Raw genomic sequence first — 27,670 nt, forward strand, 5'->3', positions numbered from 1 at the left:
GCCAAAACGTCGCCCCGCGCCCCCTCCTTTCCTCCCCAGCTCCCCAGCTCCCGGCGGAGCCGCGCTGCATGCCGGGAGTTGTAGTCCCCACCGCGCCGCGCATCGCCCGCCGCCGCTAGCGGGTGGGGGGGCGGCGAGGGAACTACAACTCCCAGCGTGCGGCGCGGCGGGGCCGGCTGCCGCCATTCCACCTATTCCCCCCACCTCCCCCAAAGGGCATTCGCCCCCCCCTTTCTCCGCTGAGCTGTGCGGCGGGCGCTGTCCTTCCGAGGGGGGGGGCGGGGCTCTGCCGCTGCAGGGGGGGGGGGCACACGGCATCCTGGGGCCGTCGGGCCGGTCGGGTCCTCCGTGCTGGCGGCAGCGCGGGGGCGGCGCTCCCGCCGGCGGCCGGGACTTCCTGTGACAGCCCATTTCCTGGTCGGATGGGGCCGGCGGGGGGTGGCGGCGGCGGCGGGGTCGGTCCCTGACGGGTTCGGTGGCCGCCGGGAGCTCCGCCTAAGCGGCGATGCGGGCCCCGGGCCCTACCGGCAGGCGGCCACCGCCGTGACCCGCCGCGGGCAGCCGGTGGGGCTGCGCCAGGCCGGCCCCTGGGCGCCGCTGCGGGGTTGTATGGAGGAGCCCCCCGCCCGCAGAGAGGTACCGGGCGGGGGGCCCTGTCAGGCCGGGTTCCCTTGAAGGAGCTGCGGCGGCCCAGGCCGGGCCGTGGGGGTAACCGCCTTTCCCCTCCCGTTGTCCCCCTTTCCCTTTCCCTGTGGTTTTGCAGGTGTGAATCCCCCAGAGGACGGCGCGCCTGCTCCGCTCGGCCCCGCAAGGCGAGCGGGCCCCGGGGAGCCCTCGCCGGCCTCGGCCGGGCTGCGGGAGGCGCAAGGAGGGGGCTCGGGACCTTACAGAGAGCGCATCGCCCCCGCAACCAGGCGGCGGCTGCTGCTGCTGCCTCCTGAGAAATGAAGAAGTTTTTCGACTCGCGCCGGGAGCAGGGCGGCTCTGGCCCCGGATCGGGCACCAGCGGCGGCGGCGGAGGCAGCAGCGGCCCGGGCAGCGGGTACATCGGTAGGGTGTTCAGCATCGGCCGGTACCAGGTGACGGTGGACGAGGTGCTGGCGGAAGGTAAGACCCCCCGCTGTTTTAGCTTCTCTTCCCTTCGCGATGCTGGAAAAGGGAGGCTTCGGCCTTTCCCGTGCACTCCGCCTCCCCTTTATCCCCAGTTCCCCTAATATTTCATTGTCCTTGACAGACTCGCAAGCCGGTGGCGTCTGCAAGCTGGCACTTCAGGTCTACCCGTGTGTAAGCCCGATGCGGCTGTGCTGGGTTTGTTTTGGCGTTTGGTTTGGATTTCTTTGGTTTTTTTTTTTTTTTTGGCTGGGTTTTTGGTTTTTAAATGCTTTAGAAATTGAAGGGATTTCACAAGTTAATTGTTTCCCAGCTTCCCTAAACTGGGAGGTTAAAAAAAAACACCCAACCAACAAAATTTCCAAGTGTTTTGGTGCACAACACGATGCTGTAAATAAGGAAAGCAGTGGTCTTCACTCTTAACTTCCTTCAGCTGGCTCCTTCCTTTCCTGCCATAGGTAGAGAGGAGTAAAACACCAGGGTAAATCCCTTGTAGGTATGTCACATGCATAGGTAGGCTGGGTAGAGCTAGCTGTGATCTGGGATGAGAGATTTCTGTTTGTGTGGGGCTTCTGCAGGGGAAGCACTGATCCAAATTGCATCTGTATTCAAAATCAAACAATTACAGAACTAAAAACGAACAGTAGGGGTTATAAACCCTTATGCATGGGCAGTCCTTGGGGTGCAGCAAGCTGCTGGTGGTATCTTTTACATTGTAAGCAGCACTGCTGCTTTAACTATGGCTTTACATTTTGTTTGTTTGGGCAGTAAGGGAGGTTGTGAACAGCTCTGGTAACCTTAGCCTCGACCTTCAGAGAGATGTTGGCCTCCTTAAGCCCTGGCCCAGCTCCTCCGCAGCATCCTTTGCGATATCAGTCAAAACAGGGGTTTGTTTTTGCTCTTGTAATCGCCAAGGAGAGGGTAGCTGCTGTGTGAGAGCTGAGTGGGAGGACCTGTGCTGGCTTTTACAGAAGGAACCCTAAAATGGAAAGGGGACTCTGCGCACGCCGTGTGCCTTCAGGTTTCTGAAAAGTCCCCACAGCGCACGAGAAAAGAGATCTGTGACCATCTTTCAGATGTGGTTTCTGATAGGTTCTGCAGCATGCTGAGCTGAGAGGAGCACCAGGAACGGGCCTTCAGCTAGTAACTATAGTGATTTATTTTCTTCTTTCTTCCCTGACTGTAAATTTGCAATCTAGTTTTGCCTTGGGTGGTGTTTCTGAGGCCTTTATGGCTCTAGGAGCTTAGGAACTATACAAGCTGAACCTGAGAAGCTGTCATGGTCTTTTTTTTCTTAACACAGAGGAAAACAGAGGCCTTATTTTTGTTGTTGTTGGCATGTTCTGACCCAGTGCTGACAGCACCAGGGAGGAGGCCTCTGTGTCACTGGGCTCGCTCCAGCCCCCAAAGGTGCAAGGTGATAGCACAGACTATGTGGGAGAAGAACCTGGGTGGCCTGGAGGCTTCATGCTGGGATGAAACATGGCCTGGGGTTGACTGTGGCTCTTCAGTAGGCTGAGTGAGGTGCAGCAGGCCTGGAAAACAGGTGCTGAGTTCTTCTCCTGCCTGTGCTGCAAGGTGAAGGATGTTCTTTTGGTGAGATGTGCTATGCAGCCATCTTTTCTCGTGGTTAGATTCCAGCTGTGGGCAACCCAAAATACATCTGCTTGGTGGGTGAAGTCTCCAAGAGGCTTATAGGTTTGCAGGTTGTCAGCTTTTGATGGGAACAGAGGGGTGAAACTGCCTTTTCCTTTATAGGGCAGGTAGGTCATGTGGGGAGGCAGCGTGGGTCAGAAGTGCTGCAGCTTTGCATGCTCCTGGCCTTTTGGTGTAGCTGTGTGTGCTCCCCAAGTGCTGGTAAACTGTTTTTTTTTTCACTGACTCAGCTGGAGACCTGGTGAGCTCTCAGCAACCTGGTCCCTGCGCTACTGAATCCTCCTCTGGAAAAGTTTTTGTGTGTCTGCAGTGGATTTTGGTGGTTCAGCAGTGTTTGAAAAAGCAACTTGTGAAGTCCTGGCTGTAGCTGCTGAAAGGAAAAGTCCCCTGGGAAGCACTTTGTAGGAGAAGGAGTATCCTGTCTGGGAAAGAAACATCTCTCAGCCCCGTTGCTTTAGAAGGGGGAGGCCTGTGGTTTGGTGCAGCATGTGAAGCCTGGAAAATAAATGAGATGTTAAAAGTGGCTTAAAAGAAAGAGTCCCCCAAATGCTCATGGGTGGTGTGGGGGAGACTTGAGTTGGGAGCCCTGAGGAGCTGGTGGAACCAGAACTTTTGGAATGAAAACATTTGGATTTACCTCTTATCTGTTCAGAGCTGTGACTGGTCACCCTCAATTCTGCTGAGCAACCCTGCTGACTGCTCCCTGGCCTGGGACAGCAGCCCTCACTGCAGGCCCTGTGAAGCCAGCCAGATGGCAGATGTCTCCATGTGCTCACAGTCTCTTGCGTAGATCCCCCAAAATATCTGCTGGGATTAGGTACAAACTGCCCCCCCCTCTCTTAAAAATAGTTGTGTTTGGATACTTGCTTTCCTGGGTGGGGAGGAACATTCCTTCTTTGGAAGGAAGTAGATGAGAATGATATAGAAGGAACCTACATGGCTGGATGTGATACAGGTGAATCAGTTTTGGGGTTGTTTTTACAACCCATAGGTTGGGTTAGGTGATTCCTAGTTGAGACTTTGTAGCTGTCTTGCTCTAACCCATGTAACAGCATGAATAACCTCTTGAAAAATTCCCCTCAGAGTTTGCCTGAGGATTAACTGCAGGGCTGGCCTTGGAATTCTGCAAGGCCAGGGTTAAAGGCGATGGTGTCAGCATGGGCTGAGGGGGCTGTTATTGACTTTAAGGTGGTGACTGGGGTTTAGGGGAGCTGAGGTGAATGCCCAGGAAGTGTTTGAGTGTGTGGGTGAGTCAGACTACTGTCTTACTTGTTTGGTTTATGAAAAGAAACCAAAACAGAGTGATCAAACTGGATGCTGCTTTTTGTTTCTGCCTGTGTGTATATGGGGGAAAGCCCTGACAACCCACCCCAAAAACCCACGCTGGAGCTCTAAGGAGGATGGTGACTCTTGGAGCTCTATGATCCTTGGGGTCCCTTCCTACCCATGCCATTCTATGATTCCATTCTGTGACTCTGTGATGAGGACCAGAGCAGCAGAAACATTTAGGAGGCTGTTGCCAGCACTCAGATATTTGCGAAGAAGTTTGTGGGATGTGTGGGTGAGGCAAAGCGCCTCAAGCCATCCGTACTCCTCTGAGCTGAAACAAGGTGCAGATTGCCCCAGCATTCACTTTTTGGAGAGCTGTATCTGTGTCAGTGTACCCACAAGATTGTAGGAGAGTGCTGAACTGATCCAGAGTATGTAAGTTTTGATGGGGTGCATGTTTTGGCTGGGGTTTTGTCCTGATCTGCTTCTTGCTGCGTGTCTTCAGGCCTGTGAAGAGTCACTCTTTCAGTTAGTAGTATTTTTGAGGGTGCTGTTTGTAGTCTTTTCCCTTTAAAATGGGTGAGTTAGGGGTTTCAGGCTTAACAGTTGTCACATACATCACTGAATCACATGTGTGCTGCTAGCTAGCATGGATTTCAGAGCATTTAAGGGCAGACATTACAAACCAATGCAAAATCAGCTTAAATTTGCCCAGCTCTAATTTTTCCCTCTTGTTTTGGAAAAAAAGAGGCCGTTGTGAGAAGGTCCATGGTGGTTTTCTTGAGCAGACCTGCAGGTCTGAGTGTTGGAAGAGCTTGGTAAGGCTGTGACTGCACAACCTGTGCCAAGCGCAGGGTCTGCGTGCTGTGTGGTTGGGCTGCTTGCAGGGGAGTTGTGCTGACCTGGCTTACTGCCCCAGAGCTTCCTTGCCCTGCAGCATGTGGCACCATAACCTGAAGTCACTAAAGCTACACGTGGACATCTTCTGAAATCACTTTAAAATAAACCTCAGATGAGGTTTAATGTTGCAGATTTACACGATCCTCAGCCCAATTCCAGTGTGGTTGGGTTCAAGACATTGCTTTCAAGTGTGTTTTGTCAGCTCTTGCCTTCTAGCTTCTGCCAGCTGCTGATCAGCTGAGCAGTGACATTTGGATTAGGAATTAAACTATTTCTCCTCTAGGAATGGGATATGTGATGTTTATTTTTTCTCTTTCCCTGCTCCTTTTCCTCTGTACCTTGTGAGGCAGAGCGTGGATGCTACGCTCTGCGCTGCTGGGTAGGATATTGGCTCCTCTGCTTTTCAGTCGTCTGTGTTGATGAGTGTACAAGCCAGACAAACTGGTGAAGAATCCCAAGGGAGTTATCTGGTAAATGTCAAGTCATCCCAAGTGCTTCAGTGCTTTTAGCAGCACAGATTTCCTTGGGGGAGAGCGTGCTGTGTCCCCAGGTGTCATCAGGAAGGAAAGGAAGGTGTTAGTGGGTTTAGCTGTGTAAGAAGTTGTATGGCCCAGGGACTCACATTATCTAGCCTCACTTGTAAGTTTTATGCAACATGTTGGAGAATGGGTCTGGGATTGTATGTGGGGGTGGCTGGTTTCTTACGTAACAGCTACATTAGCTAAAAGCCTATTTAATGGCAGTGTTGGCCCTGTGTAGTCATGGGAGGATGAGGGGTTTTTGCTGTTGTCTTCCCAGGAAAGAACCTTCTGTGTTCAAATCAAAATAGCTTCTAATTCAAACAGCCTTGCAACAGCCTAGTGAAGTTGTTGGGTGCTTAGTACATGACAGTTTAGTTTTGGGGTTCTAACAGGGGATAACACAGGGTTTAACTGCCCAACTTGGGTCCTGCAAAAGTGTTCTGGTAGTTGTATGTTGGTAACTTCTGGTTGTGACACAAGCAGTGACACGTTGGGTCTGCAGAGAACATGTACTGCCTGAATGTTTTTATTGCCTTGTGGGCATCCTCCCCTTTGTGCAGGAGCTGGTCAGCTGCTGAAGAGAGCAGGTGGTAAGTTATAAATATGCTGAAGACAAGCTGGAATCCACTTTGGGTTTAGCACTTGCTGCCTTCCATGCTCACCTACCTGCATCAATCATGGCTAATAAGGGGTCAGAACTGGCTAGGTGCTCACTTGGATTGAGGTTGGAAGCTGCTTCTTTTGAAAGTGGCTTCTTTTTCCAGTTTAGGTAGTGATTTGGACAGAGTGAGGCTGTGCCCTTTGGAACAGCAGCCTTCCAGCTGCAGGACTTACTGCTGCTCTTCTGGAAAGTCACAACCAATTTGCCTTCGTTTGCACTGAGTGTGTGTTCAGTCCCATTTCACTTGTGGAAGGAGACAGGAAGTCTCTGAGCAGAAACTTGTTTTACCAAGAAGTTCTCTTCTGATAATGAAAGGCAACTGAAGAAAGTAGCTTTCCAGGAAAGGATGCTGCCTTTTGTGGGTGGGGGCAAGCACGGGATGTCCTTGTGGTGCATCCTTAGATCAGGTACTCCTGCTCCTGTACTTTTTTTGATGGTGATCTGCAGTGACACACAAGCACAAGGAAAAGCTATGGAAATGCTGAAGTGAAACACAGTTACAAGGTAATTCTCTCTCACTTGTGGCTTTTTATCAGGAGGGAAGCTTTCCTTTTCTGCTTTCGTGGGAGGTCCAGGAATTGCCACGAAATGAAATGAAGGTTATTGTTAGCTGCCTACAGTATGATGCAGTAGGAGAGCTGCTGCAGCTCCTCTGATGTGAGGAGCTCTCACTGTGCTGTTGCCAGAGTATCTGAGCCCTGGCACAGTCAATGAAAACGTCCTTCCGGTCCTTTCAGGGCTGCTGGGAAATAATACACTGAGATCTGAAGGTGAAGCAATGCAGAGTATGTGTGGCCAAGTCAGGAATTGATCTCTGGCCTTCCAGATTGAGTGTTTTAATTGCAGTCTGTGTTTTCCCTGAAACACTGCCTCTGTGTGTTCTTAAATGGGTGTGCTCTTGGCACACATGTGATTTGGGCATAGATTTACACTTGCTCTGTGGCAGAACCCATGCTGACATCAGGACCCTGGGCCATGTGTCGCAGGATTGGATTAAAGACTTTCTTGGAACAAGATGCTCGTAGCATCTGGTTTGCTTCATGATTTTGCAGAAAGGAGTCGTGTACCAGTGATGGATGAGCTCATGGATTAAAAATATAAAAAGCCATCACCAGCAGAGTTCCCCAAGCAGAGACTTTGTGTGCAGGTTCATCCACCCCGCAGTGGAACTGGAAAATAGCTGCTGCTGGGATGAGGACAGGTAGATCTGATCTTCACAGAATCACAAGGTTGGAAAAGACCTTTGAAGATCATCAAGTCCAACCATTCCCATCCTAAACTAAACCAGATCCCTAAGTACCTCATCTACCCTTTTTTAAACACATCCAGGGAAGGTGACTCAACCCCTCCCTGGGCAGCCTGTTCCAGGCCCTGACAACTCTTTCAGGGAAGAACTTTTCCCTCAGATCTGCTCTGCCCCTGCCCTGGGGCAGCTTGAGCCCATTGCCCCTTGTCCCATCTCCTGTCCCCTGGCTGAAGAGACCATCGCCCACCTCTCTGCACCCTCCTGGCAGGGCAGGGGAGGTGGGGAGAAGGTCTCCCTTCAGCCTCCTCCAGGCTCAACACCCCCAGCTCCCTCAGCCGCTCCTCAGAGGATTTGCCCTCCAGCCCCTTCCCCAGCCTGGTTGCCCTTCTCTGGACTCACTCCAGGACCTCAATGTCCTTCTTATGTTGAGGAGCCCAGAACTGGACCCAGCACTGGAGCTGCAGCCTCACCAGTGCCCAGTCCAGGATTCAGTCATTCATTTACTGTTGGGAACTGTGTTGGGTTTGCTGCCTGTTTGGTGTTCCTAGGGCTCTAATAGGGAGTTCACCCCCAAAACATGCCTGTGTGAACTTACAAAAAGCAATCTGGTGCACTGCTCTTGAGGGTGTGAGAGTAAAAATGTGGTCTCCTGAGCTATCTAATTGCACAGCTGTTACTGGGGTGATAACTTAGCTTTTATCTCCTTCTGTAAGTTAAATGATGCTTGCAGGGCGTACACGTGCCTCTGGTGCACAGCTCCAGCAGCAGCAGTAAAATCAGCTTGGAGCTTGTCAGAAGCGTGCTGTGGCCTGGTCCATGTGGACTTTCCCCAAGCATCACTTTCTGTTCCAGCAAGGTGAATCCTTGCTTTGATTGGGTAGGCCTGTTTTTGTGACTTTACTGCTGTCCTGGAGTGTGTGTGGAGGTTATTCAGGTGTTGTGAATTTGAAACTTAGGCTCTCAGAGTGTTTTAAAATACTTAGAATGAATGCACATGATCAGTGCTGATGTGAGAGGGGTATGGAAGAGTGGACCTACAGCTGTGTGTGCCTTCTCTGTGACCCACCTGCAAAGGCAGTGGTACCTGTCATGACCCTCTGAAGGATTCATGGCTTTTGACTTGTTCTGAAGCATTTCACTAAAGACCTTTAGGTTTAGCTGCACAAAGCATGGTGGAGCAGGCTGGATCCATAGGAAATCCTTGCCCTGTGACTGCAGCGTGTTCTCATCAAGATACTTGTGGCTGCTGTTGATCTTTGGGCTCTGGTCTAGTAACTCTCTTCATGACCTTTGGCAAGAAGTATCTAGTACCAGGGGATATGCAAATGCTTGGTGGCATGAAAGGTACAGTGAGGTTCTTGGAGTATCCTTTTAGGTTAGAAGGGCCTGTGGAAGCACGTGTGTGTCAGCATATACTCGTGCTCACACACCTGCTTTTATCCATAGGATGTTGTAGCACCTCTTGTGAGGTGGGGCATGTGTGGTGTGCAGACAGTGGATGAATAATTGGGGATAACCAGCCCTCTGGGATCCACTGCAGACAGGCAGGTGTTGGCTGGAGGGACGAGGTGGTGCCTTCTCTCTGGGGTGAGGGCAGAAGAAGCTCATGTGGCTCAGTGACTGGGATGGAAACGTTCTGTCTTCATAGGATCCCTGTTCCTTTGGCTGCAGTTCTGCAAATGTCCCATTAGGCAATTTAAGCACTTGAAGGGTACCCACTGACCTCATCCAACATCTCTGTGCCTTAGTTTCCCCTTGCAGTGCAAATAGCATCAGCAGGATGCTTGTATCTGTGTTGGGGAGCAGATGATGGGGACATTAGCTGCTTGCAGAGGTGAGTGTGACTTAAGCTCTGGCCTTTTACAAGTCAGGGGATTTAAGATGCCATAACAAGCCAGCCCCAGTTGTCAACTGGTGAGATCTTGCTGGTTCTTGTGTTTTGGTTTTTATTTTAATTTGCTGTGTTTGTAAGGAAACTTAGAAAAATCACATCAGAGACTGATGTGGGGTGTCAGAGGATGAAGGACAGACAGTGTGGCAGAGAGAGGGAAGGGGCAGTACAGACCTAGCTCAGGCTTGGTCCCAGGGAGCCTTGAGTGCATATTTCTGGTAAGGAAAATCCTGCTGAAGTCAGAGGCTTTCTTCTGGCCTTTACCTGTTGCTTTTGAGTTAGGAGATGGACTTACAGATGTGAAGGAGTTCACCCTTCTCTTTCTGTACCCGATTTCCAGGTGTAGTTGTGCTGTCTCAGTACTTGGGTGAACATACACCGTGTGTACTAGGTGTTGTACAACCTGTGGTTCCATGCATGTTTATTTCCTCTTCCCCTCCCTGCAAAGTAGACCTACAGATGGTGGAAGAAAGGCTTCTCAATTTATTCTCCAGATGGGAAACCGAAGCCCATGAAGATGTAGTGATTTGATAATGGCTGTGTAAGAAGGCAGGGAGGGAGCCTTGTATTAAATGCAAATACAACTCCTTGTCTGGTGCTCTAACTACTGTGTCATTAATATTCATGTCACCATAGTGTCAAGGAACTTTTTATCATGGATCAGGGGCCTGTGTCACATAATGCAACCGCAGAACAAAGACTGTCCAAGCTCCTGGGAGATGCCTGGCTGCCCTTGCCTCTGCTTGCTAAGGCTCAGCATTTCCATTCAGCACCAAAATGAGCTGGTGTGCTGCTGCCACCATAGGAGTGGTACCCAGAGAGAGACACATCATGAGATGCCAGCAGCTGCGATCTTACAGCTCTGATCCTGATGTGATCCTGAAAACCCAGTGTCTTCTAAGACCAGAGGAAACACAAACTCTTGCTCACGTGGGGTTTGGCAGAACATGTGACAGGATTAAACATGTATTGGATTTTTTTAAAAATGAAAATGATGCTATTTTTGGATTGGGGCAGATGGTGGTTTTCTACCTTTTGCTTTAAACTTAAGAAGCACTTGTACCTTTGAAGCTTTTTCTGCCATGGAGCAGGCTAGGAATGCATATATTAGTATATTATATGTTAAGTTGGGATGCTCAAGCAGTTATGTAAGTTCCTTTAGGCTGATGAATTAAATCCCTGATAATTATGGAGCTTGGGAATACAGTTGCAAGACTGTGGGCTCTGGACCCCCTGCAACCTTGTCCTGTTTCTGGATGCCTGCCAAAGGAACACAGGCATATGCCTGTTCCTATCTCTGTCCTTCCTCAGCTGTGTATGTGTGGGAAAAACTCAAAGCCCAGCTTCATGTAGGGCTGACTTTTTGGGGTTGGTTTGTTGTTGTTTTTATTTTTCCCTGCACTGAATGATGGATACTGGATGCTCCTGACTGTACCTGGTGGTTTGAATTCCCAGAGAGCTGCCTGGTGGGAAGGTAGATGCTTTTCTCTGTGCTTGGCATGTACTGAGGAGTTGAAAAGTTCATTGCTGTCTTCAGGGTTTGATTAGCATATCCTCTTCCAGAGAAATATTATGTAGTCCTTATGTTGTGTTTCCTTATTACTCATCGAGATGGCACTTCTGTGGCTCAAGAGCACATCTCTAGTTGTATGGGAGACCTGAAAAGGATGAAATTCCTGGGTTTAATCAGAAGGAACTTGTTTGACATGAGTCTCCATAGCTGTTTGCCCAGCTCTTCCAGTGTCAGCCGTAAGCAGAGTGTTTCCCAGAATGGATCTGTTAGGGTTTCTCTTGTGGTCTTTGTGCTGCTTTGCTCAGTAGGGATGTCTGGGTGCTACCATAGTAATCAAAATTCCTAAATGTCTAACTTGTCTGTTGCCATGAGCTCTCTTTGGATCCTTGCATAATTGCTTCCCAAACAGAGTTTGCTGTTACCATAGCACATCAAGGCTCCAGTAAACCTGCTCTGGCTGGTCCTTGTGAGCGAGTCCAGTTAAAAACCAGTCCCAGTCCTGGCCAGCTTAGTCTTGCTTTTTGCTTCCTGCCCACCTCCAGCTACAACCTGCTGTCAGCTCAGCCAGTTTGGGTTTTTTTTCCCCCTCCTGTCAGTGTGATTCACTGCTTCCTTGCCTTTCCAGCAAAGCTTTTCAGCTGCATGCAGTTGCTGCAGCTTCTTGCTGGCTTTGCAGTTCCCAGTCATGCTCACTCAAAACCAGTCATGCTCCACAGCATGTTTATGCCATTGCTAATTTCACTTGGAGATGAAGGAGGTCTCAGATGCTCTTAGCAGCTGCTTGGAATAATAGCAGCTGAAATGTGCTTTTCAGGGGGCTGACTGATAACTAAACCAACGATTTTTGTACTTAAGCTGCGAGTTATTCATGACCCATTAATTGTTATTTTTTTCCCCTGGTCTTAGAGTGGAACTTGGAGGACTCAAATTGTCACAGTAGAGAGGGACTGAGTCTGCTTTGCCAAGGAATCTACTTGGAGGCAGCGTGTCTTGCTGCATAGTAATAAAACACAGCTCCATCAGCTTTGGGTTTCCAAGCCTGCCTGTCAGGGAGGAGTGGAGTGGATGCTCAAGGCTGTGAAGTGGGGCACGTGCCCAGCAGCTCTACCCACGTGCTTCCTGCTGTGCAGCCCTGTGCAGTTCCACAGCCCTCAGTCAGTTGCTGTTTGTTAGGAAATTGCTGTCACAAACAGTGTGAGACTTTAAGACTCCCAAATTAAGGTGTCCAGGCTGTGTGCTGACTCTGTTCTTGGAGGATGGGTAGCGTGACAAGCTGTTACTGCCCTTGGATTAAAGCTTTTTTGCAAAGAGAATGCAGGGTTAATGCACAAGATGCATCTTGCCCACTGATTATTTTAGGCTTTGATTATGCTGTTTTGTGGCAGAGATGAATTTCCTTTACTTTACTTTCCCCCTGCCCCTCTTTCTCCCCTCCTTTCTCTGCTACCTTGTGATTTATAGCTTTGGGGTTTGACTTTCTCTGGGGAACCAGCTGGGAGTTGAAGGGAATCGTTTAGGGGAGAGGAGTGGCTCTTAAAAGACCTGTAATGAGACAGGATCCTGAGAGATGGAAAGAGGTGAAGCTGAACAGCTTTGAATCAGACCTATCCAAATAAAACTCAGAGAAGTGAGGGAGAGGCAGTTACGCTTTTCCTGTGTCATCAGTGCAGTGACAATGCCTGTGACTGTATAAATACCCTGTGGCTGATTGCAGTTGGAGCTAATAAACTGTGATGCTCCTGGTTGTATTCCTGTGCATGATTTAGGGACTCGTGGCTGTGACTGCCACACTGACAGTGACTACGATGTCCTGCCTACTTAAAAAGGGCCTAGAAGAGGGTGGAGCCTGTAAATCTAAATCTGTCTTGTCATGGCCTAGATATTGCAGCAATGACACTAAGCAAGGGCCCTATAATGATGTGGTAATATTGGATAATCACATTAGGATTCTCAGCTATAGTAAAGCTGTGTAGGGCTAACTGTGTCCCTACTTTATTCTTGCCTAGAACCTGACCCACGAGCTCCACATGAGCCTTAGTTTTACTGGGGAGAAATGCTGAGATGTGCTAGATGCTCTCCAAAGCCTTGTGTGGTGGTATTTAAAGCCCTAGAGCTCAAGCAGCGCTGCAGCTGGAGCTGTGAGAGCTGCTGTTTTCATGAGCTGGTGGTGAGAGGAGTTTCCAAAAAGCAGGGCTTTGCCTGCACACCATGAGCTTTTTGCAGTATAGCTGCAGATCTTTGCCTTGGTGGTGTGTTGTGTGGTGGGTGCACGTGACTGGAGATACCTTTGTAGCTGGTTGGGGTTTTTTTTTTTCCTTCATTTTTCTCTTTTCCTTTCCCTGTTCCCACTAAATCAGTTGTGTTTGTATCCAGCACAAAGCTGACACAGGTGCTGGGCTTTCTGTGCCCAGCAAACTTGCTCAGCATGAAGCTGCCTCACAGCTTGTTGCTGGCCAGCAACAGAGGCTCCTCTCCTTTGAAGCCAATAGAACACCTAAACTGTGTTGCTCATATGTGCAAGTTTACTCTGAGGAGGCTCTGCTCTTTCCAGCTTGGATATGAGCTGAGTGGAGAATTTCTTGCTGGTTAAAATGGTTATCCTGGGTGGAAGAGTGCAGAGCCTCACCCCTAAACCTTGACCTCTCTGGAGCTATAGGGCTGCACTGGTTCCTTCATTTCAACAAGGACAAGCATAGGGTCCTGCACCTAAGGGAGGAATTAACCCCAGGCACCAGTACATTAGGGGTTGACCTGTTGGGAAGCAGCTCTGTGGACAAGGACCTGGTGGACAACAAGCTCTCCATGGCCAGCAGTGTGGTCAAGAAGTGGTTCTTGGGGGTCATGAGAAGAGCGTGACCAGCACGTCAGGAGAGGTTCCTGTTCCTCTCTCTCTCTACTCTGCCCTGGTGAGGCCACATCTGGAATATTGTGTTCAGTTCTGGGCTCTGCTTGGATTGAGACAGACAGGGAACAACTCCTGGAGACAGTCCAGGGGAGGGGTATTGGGATGATGAGAGGACTGGAACATCTTTTTTATGAAGAAAGGCTGAAAGAGCTGGGGCCACTTACCCTGGAGAAGACTGGGAAGGGATCTGTTTAATGCTAACAGATACCTAAAGGGTGGATTTCTAGAGCAAGGGGCCAGGCCTGGTGACAGGACAAGGGGCAATGGGCACAAACTGTAACACAGCAAGTTCTGTCTGAACTTCAGAAAACTTCCTTCCTCTGAAGGTAACAGTGCACTGGGACAGGCTGTCCAGAGCAGTTACAGAGTCATCTCCTCTGGAGAGATCCCAGACCCACCTGGACTCTGTCCTGCCTGGTTTGCTTGAGGTGATCCTGCTTTAGCAGGGGGTTGGACTTGCTGATCTCCAGAGGTCCCTTCCAACCTCTGCTGTTCTGTGAATCTGTGAAGGTGTAATTCCCTCAGCCACAGGCTGCCTGTGTGAAACAAGAGGATTGAATGTGAGTTCATGACCTGCTCTACTTGGAACTGGTGGTGGTAGGAATGTGAACTGGGTGATCTCCCAAGCTGTGTTGCTTTCCTCTGGCAGTAGGACCACACCTCTGAAGCCCCAGCCTTTAATCAGGGGAAGCAAGTTGTGTGCATGCTTGCTCTGCAGGAGGAGAAGGTGGGTTGGTGTTTTTTATGGGGCTGCTGCTCAGCAAAGTTTGAATTGTCTTCAGGAGTCTGTCTTATTGCAGGAGAATGCTGTCCTGGATAGCTGGACACACACACACAACCTGGGCCAGTGTTCCTCATATAGGATAATGTGGTGGTTTGACTCTGGCTGGAGACCAGATGCCCACCAGAACTGCTCTGTCACTGCCCTTCTCAGCTGGACAGGGGAGAAAATATATACTGAGAGGCTCAGGAGTGGGTATGAGGACAGGGAGAGATCATTTTGCAATTAGTGGCACAGGCAGAACAGACTCAACAAGGAATAAAAGAATCCCATCTAATTGATGACCCTGCTCTGCACCCCCAGGGACACCTGAGAAGTGTGACCAGATCTTAAAGAACCTCTCCCCCTCCCTCCCTGCTTCCCAGACTTCACTTTGGTCAGGATTTCACTCCCTTTGTCTCCCCATCGTGGCACAAGGAGGGGCAGGGACTGGGGGAATGGGGGTTTGGGTCAGGACCTCACGAGATGTTTTCCTTCTTAGCCAGGGGGGTCATTCCTCACCCCCTTCCCCTGCTGCACTGTGGGGTCCCATGCACAGGAGACAGTCCTCCGTGAACTTCTCCTGTGGGAAAGGACTCAAGTTGGGCTTCAGCTCTTCAGCTCCCTACATTGTTCCAACATGGGTCACAGCATCTTGTCTCCACGGTGAGAGCTCTCCATAGGTTGCAGGTGGGGTCTCTGTTCCCCATCACCTTCCACGGGCTGTGGGGGGACACCCACTCCACCATGGGTTTCTCCAGGAGCTCAGGGGCATCTTTCTCTGCAGCACCTGGAGCGCCTCTTCCCCCCCTGCCCCTTCCCTGCCCTTGGTCCCTGCACAGCTGCTCATATCTTCTCACTCCTCCTCTGGCGACATAAAGTGGCTGCTTGGGGTTTTTTTTCTTTTAAGTGTGTTACCAGAGAGGTGTTACCACTGTTGCTGATGGGCCTGGCCTTGATCAGTGGCAGGTCCAGCCTTGAGCCAGCTGATGTTGACTCTGTCAGGCCTGGGGAAGCTTCTAGCAGCCTTTTGCAGAAGCCACCCCTGCATCCCCATTATGTCCTAGGGAGCTGCTTTGGCAGGGGGTTGGACCCGATGTTCTCTTGAGGTCCCTTCCAACCCCTACAATTCTATGATTCGATTCTGTGATCCCACAACCCCTCCCCCAAAACCTCACTGTGTTAACTCATGCCAGCTACTTAGTTAAAGTAATGCTAGGAGTGTTTATAAGATGATGAGGGGGTCTCTTGACTTCTGCAGTTGTCACTGGTACATCTTCTTTTGAGTGGGGTCACAACTCAATTCTTGACCATGTTGCAAATATCCCTGCTTAGCTGATCATCCATCTGCTTAGTATCTCATGTGGGGAGATGCAGGTTTCAGCTGATTCTCCTGATGTTTCAGCTTTCCTGTCTTCAAGTACAGGGCATCCTTTATGCTTTATCTGGGGGGCTCTCTACTTTCCCTGCAGTCCTGGAGCTCTGATGGTCTCCTACAGCCACTTCAGATGGCCAGGATGTGGATGAAATTTGAGTGATCATGACCACTGCTACTTAGAAACAAAGCTCTTTCTGCTGTAGTTAGTGGTTTGCTTTTTTTTTTGTCTTGCCCTTGAGATACCAATTAAATAGTCTGAATATTTGTTGGTTGATGTTTCTAGATCTTTAAGTTTCCCAAAGCAGTTTTACCTCTGCTCCAGTATGAAGCAACTCAAAGGGACAAACTAACCCACAACTGAAAGCTTAGTCAGAATCTACACTGATTCTTGTTTTAATGGTGTTTAGCTCCCTGTCCAGGTGAATATGGGGAGGTAGGACTGAGAACTGTATTTCTTCCTCTTGGAAATGAGCATGGGGAGCTTCCCAGGGGCTGCTGGTGGGTGTGATGGGACACGTGGTCCTGTTTTCTGCAGCTCATACCTCCTAAGGCCTGTGTGGGCTGGAAGGACTTGTGGCTTTGTGTTTTAGAGCTGAAGGAGAACCCCTGCAGTACTGTGCAGTGACCCTGAGACCAGTAGTTTCAGTTGCTGATCTGTGTGGAGTTCATCCTAATAGCTTGCTCCTGGAGATGCTGGGACAGGCCTTTTAGATTGAACTGGCCCCTTAAACTTGGCACTGTTACACTTCAGTGGAAGTCAAAAGACTTAAAAAATGAAACAAAAACCCCAACTAAGTAAAGCTTATTGTTTCCTTTGAGTAGAAAAATCTCAGCTGAGGGTAGACCTGTTTAGTTCAGCGTTATTATCTGCTGCTCTCAGCTGGAGAGGCTGTTGGCAGGGAATAAGGGGTTTGGTTTTGTTCTTGTTTCAGAGCTGGCCTCTCTGGGTTGGAGCACACATGTACATGCACACAAACATGCACGTAGCTTGGAGTCAGAGGCACTTGGGTGCAGTACAAGCAGATCTGTCCAGATTCAGGCCTGTCTGGTTCCACAGGGACTCCTGTTCTGTTGTCTGTGCAGCCTGGCCTGTGCTTCACCTCTGAGCTCACTGCTGCATTCAGAAAGCCATTCAAGCTGCAGTGATACAGCTGTGGTGTCTGGGTGAGCTGGTTCTCTTTCAGCTGGTGGCTGCACACACCCTGTCGCTCCTGAGGCTGGAGTTCACAAGCTGTTGACTCAGCTGAAGTGAAGAAAACCTGAGTTTTGTAGCCTGGATCATGGGAAACAACCACCAGTTGCATCCACATACCCCTGAGATGTGATGCAAGTGTGTGTCTGGGACAGGCTGCCTGGTTTCTGCACGTGCAACTTGAAGGGGAGTCATCTTCACTTACATGGGTAGAAAAGAACATGTAAATACTCTAATGTAACCAAAGGATTATGGAATTGGATAAGAAAGTGAGTCACAGGCATTAACAAAATACCAAACTACAGGTGTCATGGTGAAGGACACTCCAACATATAATTCTGCACCAGCAAAATACAAACACAAAGGAAAACATTAGTACAGGTACTGCTGGTTTAAGTCTTTTTAGTTGTTTTGTGCTCAGTAATCTGGAAAAGATGCTTTGGATTGTGTCCTCTTGCTGGGCAGGAGGTTGGAGAGGACACTGGCAGTAGCTTGTTGCTGTCTGCTGTGTAGGATAAGAATCTGGGGTTGAGATCAGCAGAGAGTTTGGATGGTGAGGGTAACAACACCCAGGAGTAAAGAATATGTGAGTAGAGTAGTTAAAGAACAGGTTAGATGTGTCAGGCTGACTGTGGGTACTGTGAAGCAAGAGCCTGCCTGAGTCAGGTGAAATCCCATGCCAGTGACACAGGGCCATGGCTTTTCAGTGGTGACAGTCCTGTGTTACTTACCAGCATCCTACTGCAACTTGGAGAGGGTGATGTGAGGCTGGGGAAATCCTCCCTCTGTCCCTTCCTCTTGTCATTCTCAACTGACCTGTGTTTGACTCCACTGGGGCAAGAATAAAACCCTCTTTTTTTGTTTTTTTTAATGCAGATTTTGTATTTTAGTGGTAAAGCTGTAAAACCACTGGAGAGAGAGGAGTTTGAGGGCCCAAAGCACTCACCTTTTTGGTTGGAGGGGGGACTATGCCAAGGGAAGACAATCCTGGAGGCTTCAGTAGCGGTCCTGCAGTTGCCTGTTCACCTGCAGCAGGTCTGGTGCCTTTGTTGGGGGAAAACTGAAACTCCCCATTGCCTGCAGGCTTTGTGATAGCAGACTGGCTACCTCCTGCTGCCCTCTGAAAACAGAGGGTGTAGGAAATGCTGTTTGACCCTACCAGTGATTAATCTTTCACCAGACTGAAGCAAGCTTGTAACAGATTTAATGGGTGCTTTTAAGACTAGATTTCAGGGCCCTTTGTGATACCCAGAGGTGCTGAGAAACCTCCAATAACTGTTTCTTCCTGTTTGTAGTGAGGTTGTGCCATACCCAAAATGCAAGGAGAGGACTTGCTGGGCGAGCCTGCAGCCCCAGCCTCACAGGATGAGTTGCTCATCTCTCTTGCTATGAGATGCTGTGGTTTGAGGGGTCTTTTCTGGTCTCTCCCCAGTTGCATGGGAAGGGCACCTTCAGGGATCCAAACTTGCTTTCAGGAGGCAGCCTGCAGTGCCTGCAGAGCAGAGCTCAGGGGTGTGAGCTGTGTAATCAGGCCCTTTGCTTCATACCATGGCCATGAGCAGTGTGTTGTCATGCTGACCCACACGTTCTTTGGTCAGGTTGTTAATTCTTTGCCTTTTTGGTTAATCACTGGCTTTCCTACCCTAGTTAGCATCCTTTTTAAGACCATGGCTTAGAGAACAGAGGACTTACATGCAAATTGCTTGTGTCCTTGTGGTCCCCATCTCTAGGAAGTGGGAGCAGAGGTAACATTCCAGGTTGAACTCAGTAAATTGTAGATTGTGCTGCTGTTGCCTTTACTGTCTTTGATACAGCTGGGATCTTGGATGTTAGAGCCTTAACAGCTTTGTTATTGTGGCTTCTTAACTAAACCTCAAACCACTTTAAAAACAAATCCTGAGGGACTGATATTTTTCTTTCAAGGTGTTAATGCTGACATCTCTGTTGAACTTTCAGCATGTTGTAGGTGCTTCATAAAGCAAAAAACCCAAAGTTGGGTGTTCCTGACTGTTCCAGTTCCTTGTTCCACGTCAGAACAGAACACTCCAGTGCTGATCCCAGTTTGTGGGTGCATTTGGTAATACCTCAGGGTAATATTGGAACAGAAAACTTGTTTTGGGGTGAAATGTCCTGCTCTGGAAATGAAAAGATCAGAAGCGATGGAGTATTTTCATCAAAAGGGGAGAAGTGAGATTTAAAATCTTCTGGTTTCTAGCAGGTATGCTGCAGTTACTACCCTCCTGCTGGGCAGTGGAAGGGTGGAATAAAAGATAGCAGAAAGAATATATTAGTGCAGATTAATACTGACAAAAATAGCACTGTAATCCTAATGCCCATCAAAATGACTAGTGGAAGTATAATTAAAATAAAAAGCCTGTATAAAAATTAACCAGCAAATACTTGTCTGTGTGAAGGGCAACATGAGATTGTCATGTGGGAGACATCATCAGTAAGGGACCATTGCCTGTGGCTGTCCTTCCTGTTGGAGTGTTCCTGGGACTGAGTGTGGTGCTTTTTATAGGAGCTCCTGGGTGAGTCTCCTCTTGAGAGCAGGACTCGTGCTGTGATGCACAGTAACACCTTCCAGCAGTGGCTGGAGGCTTTCCTGAAGGGCTCTGCAGCTCAGCAGCCCTAGTGTGGACTGAGGAGAGAATCCCAGGGCACCATGGTGGGTTTTTCCTGTCCTACATATGAGTCATTTGTCCATCTTCATCCTTGGTTTCTAGGTGGGGAGAACAGAGGCTGGGCTGTTCTTCCACCGTTGTTGAAAACTGGCACTAGAGGCTGTAGGAGGGAAGCGCTGGTGCATCCAGCTGCCTTTCCCTGATCTGCTCACAGAGCTGGATCATAGAATCACAGGGTTTGGGAGGGACCTCCAGACATCATCAGGTCCAACCCCCTGCCAAAGCAGCTCTCTAAGACAGGGCACACAGGTCAGCATCCAGATAGGTCCTGAATGTCTCCAGAGATGGAGACTCCACATCCCCTGGGCAGCCTGTCCCAGGGCTCCCTCACCCTCACTGGGGAAAAGTTCTTCCACATGTTAGTGCAGAACTTCCTATGCTCCAACTTGCAGCCATTGCCCCTTGTCCTGTCCCCACAGACACTGAAAAGGGGCTGCCCATTCCCCCTGCATCCCACACTTCAGATATTGATAAACATTCATAAGGTCCCCCCTTAGTCTTCTTTTCTCCAGGCTGAACAGCCCCAGCTCACTCAGCCTTTCCTCACAGGGGAGATGCTCCAGGCCCTTCAGCATCTCTGTCCCTCCTCTGGACTCTCTCCAGGAGATCCCTGTCTGTTTGATCCCAGGGAGCCCAGAACTGGCCACAACACTCCAGGTGGGGCCTGAGCAGGGCAGAGCAGAGGGGGAGGATCCCCTCCTGTGACCTGCTGGCCACACTCCTCCTGATGCCCCCAGGATCCCATTGTCTCTCTCAGCCCCCAAGGCACACTGCTGGCTCATGGCCACCCTGTCACCCACCAGCACCCCCAGGTCCTTCTCCACAGAGCTCCTTTTCAGCAGGTCATTCCCCAGATGCTAATGTTTGCTGAACTTGGCTGTTGTCTAAAATAATTCCAGATGATTGTATTGCTTAACTCTGCCCAAAGTGTTTTCCTTGGCCTTTCTTCTTTGTGGTGAAGGGTAAATGATTCCAAAGTTGAGGTTTGCTGAAGCCATCTCTGCCTCTGGAAGAGATGCCCCAATATTTTGGTGCCTTATGATCAAGAATGACCACTGTGTATAGAGCACCAAGGGAAAAACTGCTTTTCTTTGTGTGAAAGGACTGCATGTTCCAGCAGCTGGAGAGGGATGTCAGAGGTACAGAATGGCCTTCTCAGTGCAGCAGCAAAGAGAAGGTGCTCCTGGTGTTGCTAAAGTGATGGTGTCCAGATAATGTGCAGTATCTCTGTGACAGCTGGCTGTGCCTATGACCATGGGGAAAATAAGTGATGGGAACTATGTTTTAGTAAAGCTTTGGCAATGGTGAGCTGCAAACACCCTGTGCAAGGGAGTCTGTGCTGATTCTCCTGCAACTGGATCACAGCATCCGGACTTTGGAGGGGGAGGAGGGAATTGAGGCAGCCTGCCCCTTGTACTTAGGAAAGTAAACGCTGAGGAAGTTCTTCTGGCTTGTGAGATAAGGCAAAACATGACATAATTCTTGAGGGATAAGAATCAGTAAGTATTCAGATTGTGTAAATGAGGAGTGGCTTTGTGCCTGGTTCAGCAAAGCACTTAAAAGTAAGTTCCTGATAGCACGACTGGAGCTTAAAATGCTTTGCTGGCTGTCCCTGGAGGCTGGATATTCCTAGGGCAATTGTTGAGGACATCTGAAAAGCACTTGGCTGTGTCCCTCAGCTGTGGTACTAAAAGCAGGGTGGGCTCTCTTGCATGCAGAGCTTGGAGGTGGATGAGGTAGAACTAAAACACAGCAAGCTGGCAGCAAGTCAGTGGAAAACCACATGCATTGTTTGTCCAGCTCAGAAAAGAATTTAACCCTTGAAGAACAAAGTTTTTAGTGGCATCCAGAAGGTTTATCAGGAACTGTGGTAATTCCAGCTTTTGTTAATATGTTTGTAGAAGGGTGATGGAGAAAATCCAAAGTGAAGCAGTGATTTTATTTTTAAGTGGGAATGGATGTTTTGAATGTTGGCTCTTTGGAACTTAAAGATTTGACTGACTTTACTGAAAAGAGGAGTGACTCTTCCTCCTCCAACCTAACTGCTTTTCCCTTATCTGGGAAGGAAAATGAGGGATGTGATTGAAAGCAAAGCAGGGGGATCACACATCCAAGCAGCAGAGATGTTTTTGTCTGTGTTGTTGTAGAGCTCAAACACACGGGTCCACTCCAGGTCTCCTTTGCTCCTGCACAAACAGCACTTGGCATCTCTGGAGGCACTTTCAGCATGAGTTTTAAACAGAAGTGTCCTGTCTTGTGTATGGGTAAGGCTGTTCCAGTGTTGTTAGCCTACCTGCTGTCTCTTGCAGAGGGTGGTGGAGCAGCAGAGTGGGGTAACACAGAACACAGCGTGTTTCCCTGGTGGGAAAAGGCCTTTGGTCCTGCAGATCCCATGAAATCTACCCTGCTTTACCTCTGTGTACAGGGCAGAGTCCAGCCAATCCTCTTCTGGACTATGATTAACTCAGGTGAAGTGGTTCATTGAGTTGAGGCTTCAAAGGCTGTCTGGATGTGGTTGAATTTGCTTTATTTTGGCTCAGCAGGAACAAAGCAGGCTGCTCCTGGGGCACAAAACCCACCTGCAGTAACACCTTGTTTTCTTCTCTGCTGTTACCTGATAGGGTATGTTTGGAGATCTGGAGTGGGACTGAAATGCAGCTCAATCAGCTGAGTAAGTGCTTGTGTGTGAAGACACAATCCTCCTGTTGGTAGGAAGGGAGATGGCAGGAGAAGCTATTTCTGAGGGTTTCCTACCACCACCAAGAAGGACAAGGTGGGTCTAGGTTGTGCTGGAGGGTGCTTGTGTCTGTTGAGGGTACGTTGTTCATCTGCTGGAGCAGCACTTAACTGCTCAGGGGATGGAAAGAGCAACCCTGTAAACCTCCTCACCATGGTACCAGTTAGTGCAGCTTGCTGGGAAGCAGCATCTTGTGCTTGTTCACAGATCAGCATTGCTGAAGCTTGTGGCTTGCTGGTTGCAAGAGGATTCCAGGCTTCCAAGTGAATCACTTAAAGGCAGCAGAGTGCTATCTTCTTACCTTGCTAGGGGAGGGGATCATGTGCAGCCTTGTGTGGCTGCTTTTACCTAGTTTGGAAGGGCTTGCCTGGCTATGAAGAGTTCTGCATCCTGCTGAAATTACAGAAGGGCTGAAAATATAACTACTAGTGCTGGAAACTGGCCAGGACCCTGACACAAACCTGCATGGAAAACTGCTCCTGCATCTGGACTGAGAATTGGAATTTGGCCCCCCTTTTTTCTTCCTCTCCCCAGCTAATCCTAAAGCCAGTTAACAACAGGCAGGGCAGAAGCATGTGCAAGGTAGATGTATTCCTGTGTTTTGTGGAGGTAGATGCAGGTCCAAGTGCACAAGACAGTGGTGTTTCCCAAGAGGCTCTTGCTGGCTGGAAGCTGATGGTGATGGCAGTGCTCACTGTGTGCTACCTGTTCAGCAATGTAAATAACTTCTGTGTCTTAGAATGAGAGAGATAGCTGAGCTTCTGCTGGCTTGTATGGGAAAAGAGTTGAATTTCCTTCAGAGCTTTCAATCCCATCTATGAATGGGAGGGCAAACTGTCCTCTGAGCCTATTCTCAGGCTTAGTTCTCACTTCTCTCCAGTGCTTGCAAAGTCTCTGGATTTATTTGCCCTGTTGCAGCTGGACTGGCTTCTTGCCTTTTGCTTTCCATACGTGTAACTGGGGGAAGAAAAGACTCCCCCAGCAAAGACATGAGGAGATGTTCCTAGTGCCTGGATTACATCTAAGCTCTGCCTTGTGCATCACCCAGCCTCCCTGGCCACGTGTGGCACAGCTCTCTAACTTCACTGGAGGCAGCACAGGCTCTTCAGCTGACCTTGGCTGGCTTGGAGTTACACAAATCCTGGCACGTCCATCCATTGTATGGGTGCTGGTGTAATGCATTAGAGCTGGCAGTTCCTGGCTGTTGGAAGGCTTGTCTTGCTGGCTGTTCTCTGAGAATAGAAATAAACCATCCTGTAATGGGCATCTGGCAGTGCTTCATCATAATTGCATGTCAATTTGTCTTTGATCTATTTCCTTTCAACTTTGCCTGGATTTAGTAAAGTTGGGGGTTGGATGGGACTAAGGAGGGGGAGAAATTGGTTGTGTCTGAAGCTCTGACAGCCAAAAGGAGTCCTTGGGGCTGATGAAGTGGTGGTGTGCACACGTAGTATGCAAGGGGGAAGTGTTAACCAGGGGGAGCAGCTGCTGGAGAGAGAGTTAAAAGCTCAAGTAAGTGTATTTGATTTCAGCATGGTGCTGTGAAAATCCACCAGAGTTCAGATCAGCTCTGGGTGACTTGTCTGAGCAAAACCTTGTTCCATGCAGTGGTGACCAGGCAGACAGTGAGTGAGAGCTGAGCATCACCTGTCCTCACCACTGCAACCCACAGGAGAGGACATACCATTAGCTTCTGCAAACAGATCCCTCTTCTACTGTGTGGTAGGTGAAAGAAACCTTAAATCCACTAGAAAGTCTTTGTCAGGCAGTGTTGGCTGTTGTCTGGGTGCTCTCTAGCTTGGTCCCCTCCTGAGCTGGGCAGAGCAGCATAGCTGTCTGGCCTGGCCTGTGCTGCCAAGTGGAAAATTTGGTCTATTGGGTCCTCCTTCCCCTCTTTGTTTTCCTCACCAAGAAACATGAACTGGATTTGCTGTCTCTGCTAGCCAGCAAAGGTGTTGCTTCTGAGGTAGCTGTTTCTTTATCAATGACCTGTATGAAGGGACTGAATGCTCCCTCAGTAAGTTTGCAGATGACACTAAACTAGGAGGAGGTGTTGATCTGCCTGAGGGTGGGGAGGCTCTTCAGAGGGATCTGAACAGGCTGGACCCATGGGCTGAGACCAACGGGATGAGGTTTAACACGGCCAAGGGTAGAGTCCTGCCCATGGGACACAACAACCCCAGGCAGAGCTACAGGCTGGGGGAGACTGGCTGGAGAGCTGTCAGGAGAGAAGGACCTGGGGGCGTTGGGTGACTGCAACTGAACATGAGCCAGCAGTGTGCCCAGGCAGCCAGGAAGGCCAATGGCATCCTGGCTTGTGTCAGAAACAGTGTGGCCAGTAGGTGTGGGGAGGGGATTGTGCCCCTGGACTGGGCACTGGTGAGGCTGCACCTCGAGTGCTGGGTCCAGTTCTGGGCTCCTCACCATCAGAAGGACAGTGAGGTCCTGGAGTGAGTCCAGAGAAGGGCAACCAGGCTGGGGAAGGGGCTGGAGGGCAAATCCTCTGAGGAGCGGCTGAGGGAGCTGGGGGTGTTCAGCCTGGAGATGAGGAGGATGAGGGGAGACCTTCTCCCCACCTCCCCTGCCCTGCCAGGAGGGTGCAGAGAGGTGGGTGATGGTCTCTTCAGCCAGGGGACAGGAGTTGGGACAAGGGGCAATGGGCTGAAGCTGCCCCAGGGCAGGAGCAGAGCAGATATTAGAAAAAAAACGTTTTTCTGAGAGAGTTTTTGGGGCTGGAACAGGCTGCCCAGGGAGGGGGTTATGTCACCTTCCCTGGATGTGTTTAAAAAAAGGGTAGATGGTTTAGCTTAGGATGGGAATGGTTGGACTTGATGATCTTAAAGGTCTTTTCCAACCTTGTGATCCTGTGTAGGAGTACAGGTCCTTCTGGAGCTGGTCTTGGAGCAGGAAGTTTTGGCCACACTTGCCAATTGAAAAGTTTCATAGTGCTTCAGAGAGCTTCAAGTGTGTTAACTACTGACCTACTTACCCAGCTCAGGCCCTGACCTTAGAGTGGTGATGTGGTGTTATTAACCTTGCTGTGTAGCTTGGCAGTTGGAGGTGAGTGTTTTCTTTAAGCATGATGCACAGTTCATGAGTGGCCCATAACAAATGTGAGGGGCTTGGGATGTGAAGGAGAGACCAGAGCTTCAAAATCCTCTCTTGTGCACAAGAAGCTTAAAAGCCCCTGTGTAGGTGTAGTTCCAGACCACTAAAGGCATCCTTGTTGTTTGCAGACACTCAGATACAGTGGTTGTATCTGTGTGTATTGTTGATAGGGTGGTTTCTGGCAGCTTGTGAAGAATGGGACTTGCCAAAGGGCTTGGCCTTGCCAAGTGAGAGCTCTTTGGGATGTGACTGGCTTCTTAGGGTGTGATGGCTACAGCTCTTGACGTGGTGGGACTTCTGAAGGCTGCATCAGCACCAAGTCAGAACTTGTATTGAGCTGATTCCTTACAAGTCCTTGAGCAATACAGCAATTATGTGGTGTAATTAGCAGAGCAAATGTGCAGTTAGGTTGTGGCATGAGCAGTGTCCTAGTACTTCCCGTTTTACTGTTGAGCAGCACTTCTCAGCTACTTGGATCCATGGGACTCTGATCTCAGGTGTGAAGCTTTGATGCTGATAAACCTCCATCCTCAATCACCTTCCTCTTTCAGTCCAGGACTAGAAATGTCACATCCACCTATTTCAATGTGTTGCTAACAGAGGTGAAAGGCTTGTATCCCAAACAAGTCAAGTATGTCCCAGGAGTCCTGACTTTACCAACAGCAATGACCACAAAATGATCTGGGGGGGGTTTTGCTGTTCTCCCCCATCTGTTCTTCTGTGCTTTTTAAAAAGCCCTAACATCAAACCATGTGTGGGAGATGGGTTTCTTCTGCCTCTTGTGCAAATCAGCTTGGTAATGGAACTTAGAGGCTTCAAAAGTTGGGAAGCCTTTTAAGTTGAGGCCTTTATTAATTCAGTGGATGATCTGTAGCTCTGATTTCCATCCAAGGCAATGTTATTGCTTATATTTCAGCTTTCTTCATGATGGAAATTGGTGGAGTGGTGAAGGATGGGTAACTGGTATAATGGATTGGTTTTATGGAGATGTTAAATGTTGACTTTGCTGCTGTTAACTGAAGACTTGCCCCCTTGGATTCCTTTTTGTGCCTAGGTATAACTGCCCAGGTGGAGTTGGAAGCTCTGGAGCTAAGCACATATTAGGGATGCTCCTACTGCAGCTCTCTTGCCTGCTGAGTGTCCTCCCTCTTCTGGCCATACTCTGAAGGCAGATGGAAGTGGGGACAGAGTCTGAAGCAAGGACCAAGAGGTTTCTTTGTTAATGAGTAGGATGATTTTGTGTCTTCTGCAGGTGGATTTGCAATAGTGTTTCTTGTGAGGACTAACAATGGGATGAAATGTGCTCTGAAGAGGATGTACGTCAATAACGAGTACGACTTGCAAGTCTGCAAAAGAGAAATCCAAATCATGGTAAGTCACCAGTAGTCTTGGGACCTCAGACTGGGAGTGGAATGGTGTGAGAGCCTGGCTACCTTCTGCCTGTGTTCTGCATAGTGTCATGTCACAAGCTGGGGGGGGGTTCTTTAGTGAAGCTGGCTTTCTTTTGGAAACACTGAACTTGTGGAGCTCTTACACCATGTGAGAAATCTTATCATAAACTGGTCTGGGTTAGAAGGGACCCCAGGGATCACAGAGCTCCAACCCCCCTGCCATAGGCAGGGCCACCAACCTCTGGGCCTGGAGCTCTGCCCTGCCACCACAAAACATCTGCTTGGTTTTCCCCTCTCTGTAAAAGGAGGGACAGCTTGGCACAAAAAAGACAGGGATCTCTTGGCACAAGTCCAGCAGAAGGCTATAAAGATGACAAAGGGCCTGGAGCATCTCCCCTGTGAGGAAAGGCTGAGTGAGCTGGGGCTGTTCAGCCTTGAGAGAAGCAGCCTGAGAGGGGATTTGATCAATGGTTATCAATGTGTGAAGGGTGGGACAGAGAGGGACATGGGCAGCTGCTTCTCAGTGTCTGTGGGGACAGGACAAGGGAGCACAGGGAGTTCCACACCAATGTGGGGAAGAACTTCTTCCCGGTGGGGGTGAGGGAGCCCTGGGACAGGCTGCCCAGGGGGTGTGGAGTCTCCTTCTCTGGAGAGATTCCAGCCCCATCTGGACTTTGACCCGTGTGCCCTGTCCTAGGGACCCTGCTTGGGCAGGGGGTTGGACCCCATGGGCTCTGGAGGTCCCTCC

At 49.6% G+C, this 27,670-nt stretch overlaps 1 protein-coding gene across 1 annotated transcript in view; it reads left to right on the forward strand.

The window, feature by feature from the left end:
• Window positions 1-944: 944 nt before the first annotated feature.
• AAK1 (AP2 associated kinase 1) overlaps window positions 945-27,670 on the forward strand; it is a gene marked incomplete at its 5' end in the record, with an annotated part of 79,659 nt that continues 52,933 nt past the window's right edge. The window contains 2 exons of the mRNA XM_084273977.1: window positions 945-1,107; window positions 26,784-26,902. Coding sequence (XP_084130103.1) covers window positions 945-1,107; window positions 26,784-26,902 — 282 coding nt within the window. The remainder of the gene's footprint in view (window positions 1,108-26,783; window positions 26,903-27,670) is intronic.

Source organism: Gallinula chloropus (assembly GCF_964237585.1).
Source record: "Gallinula chloropus genome assembly, chromosome: 21".
Taxonomy (NCBI): Eukaryota; Metazoa; Chordata; class Aves; order Gruiformes; family Rallidae; genus Gallinula; species Gallinula chloropus.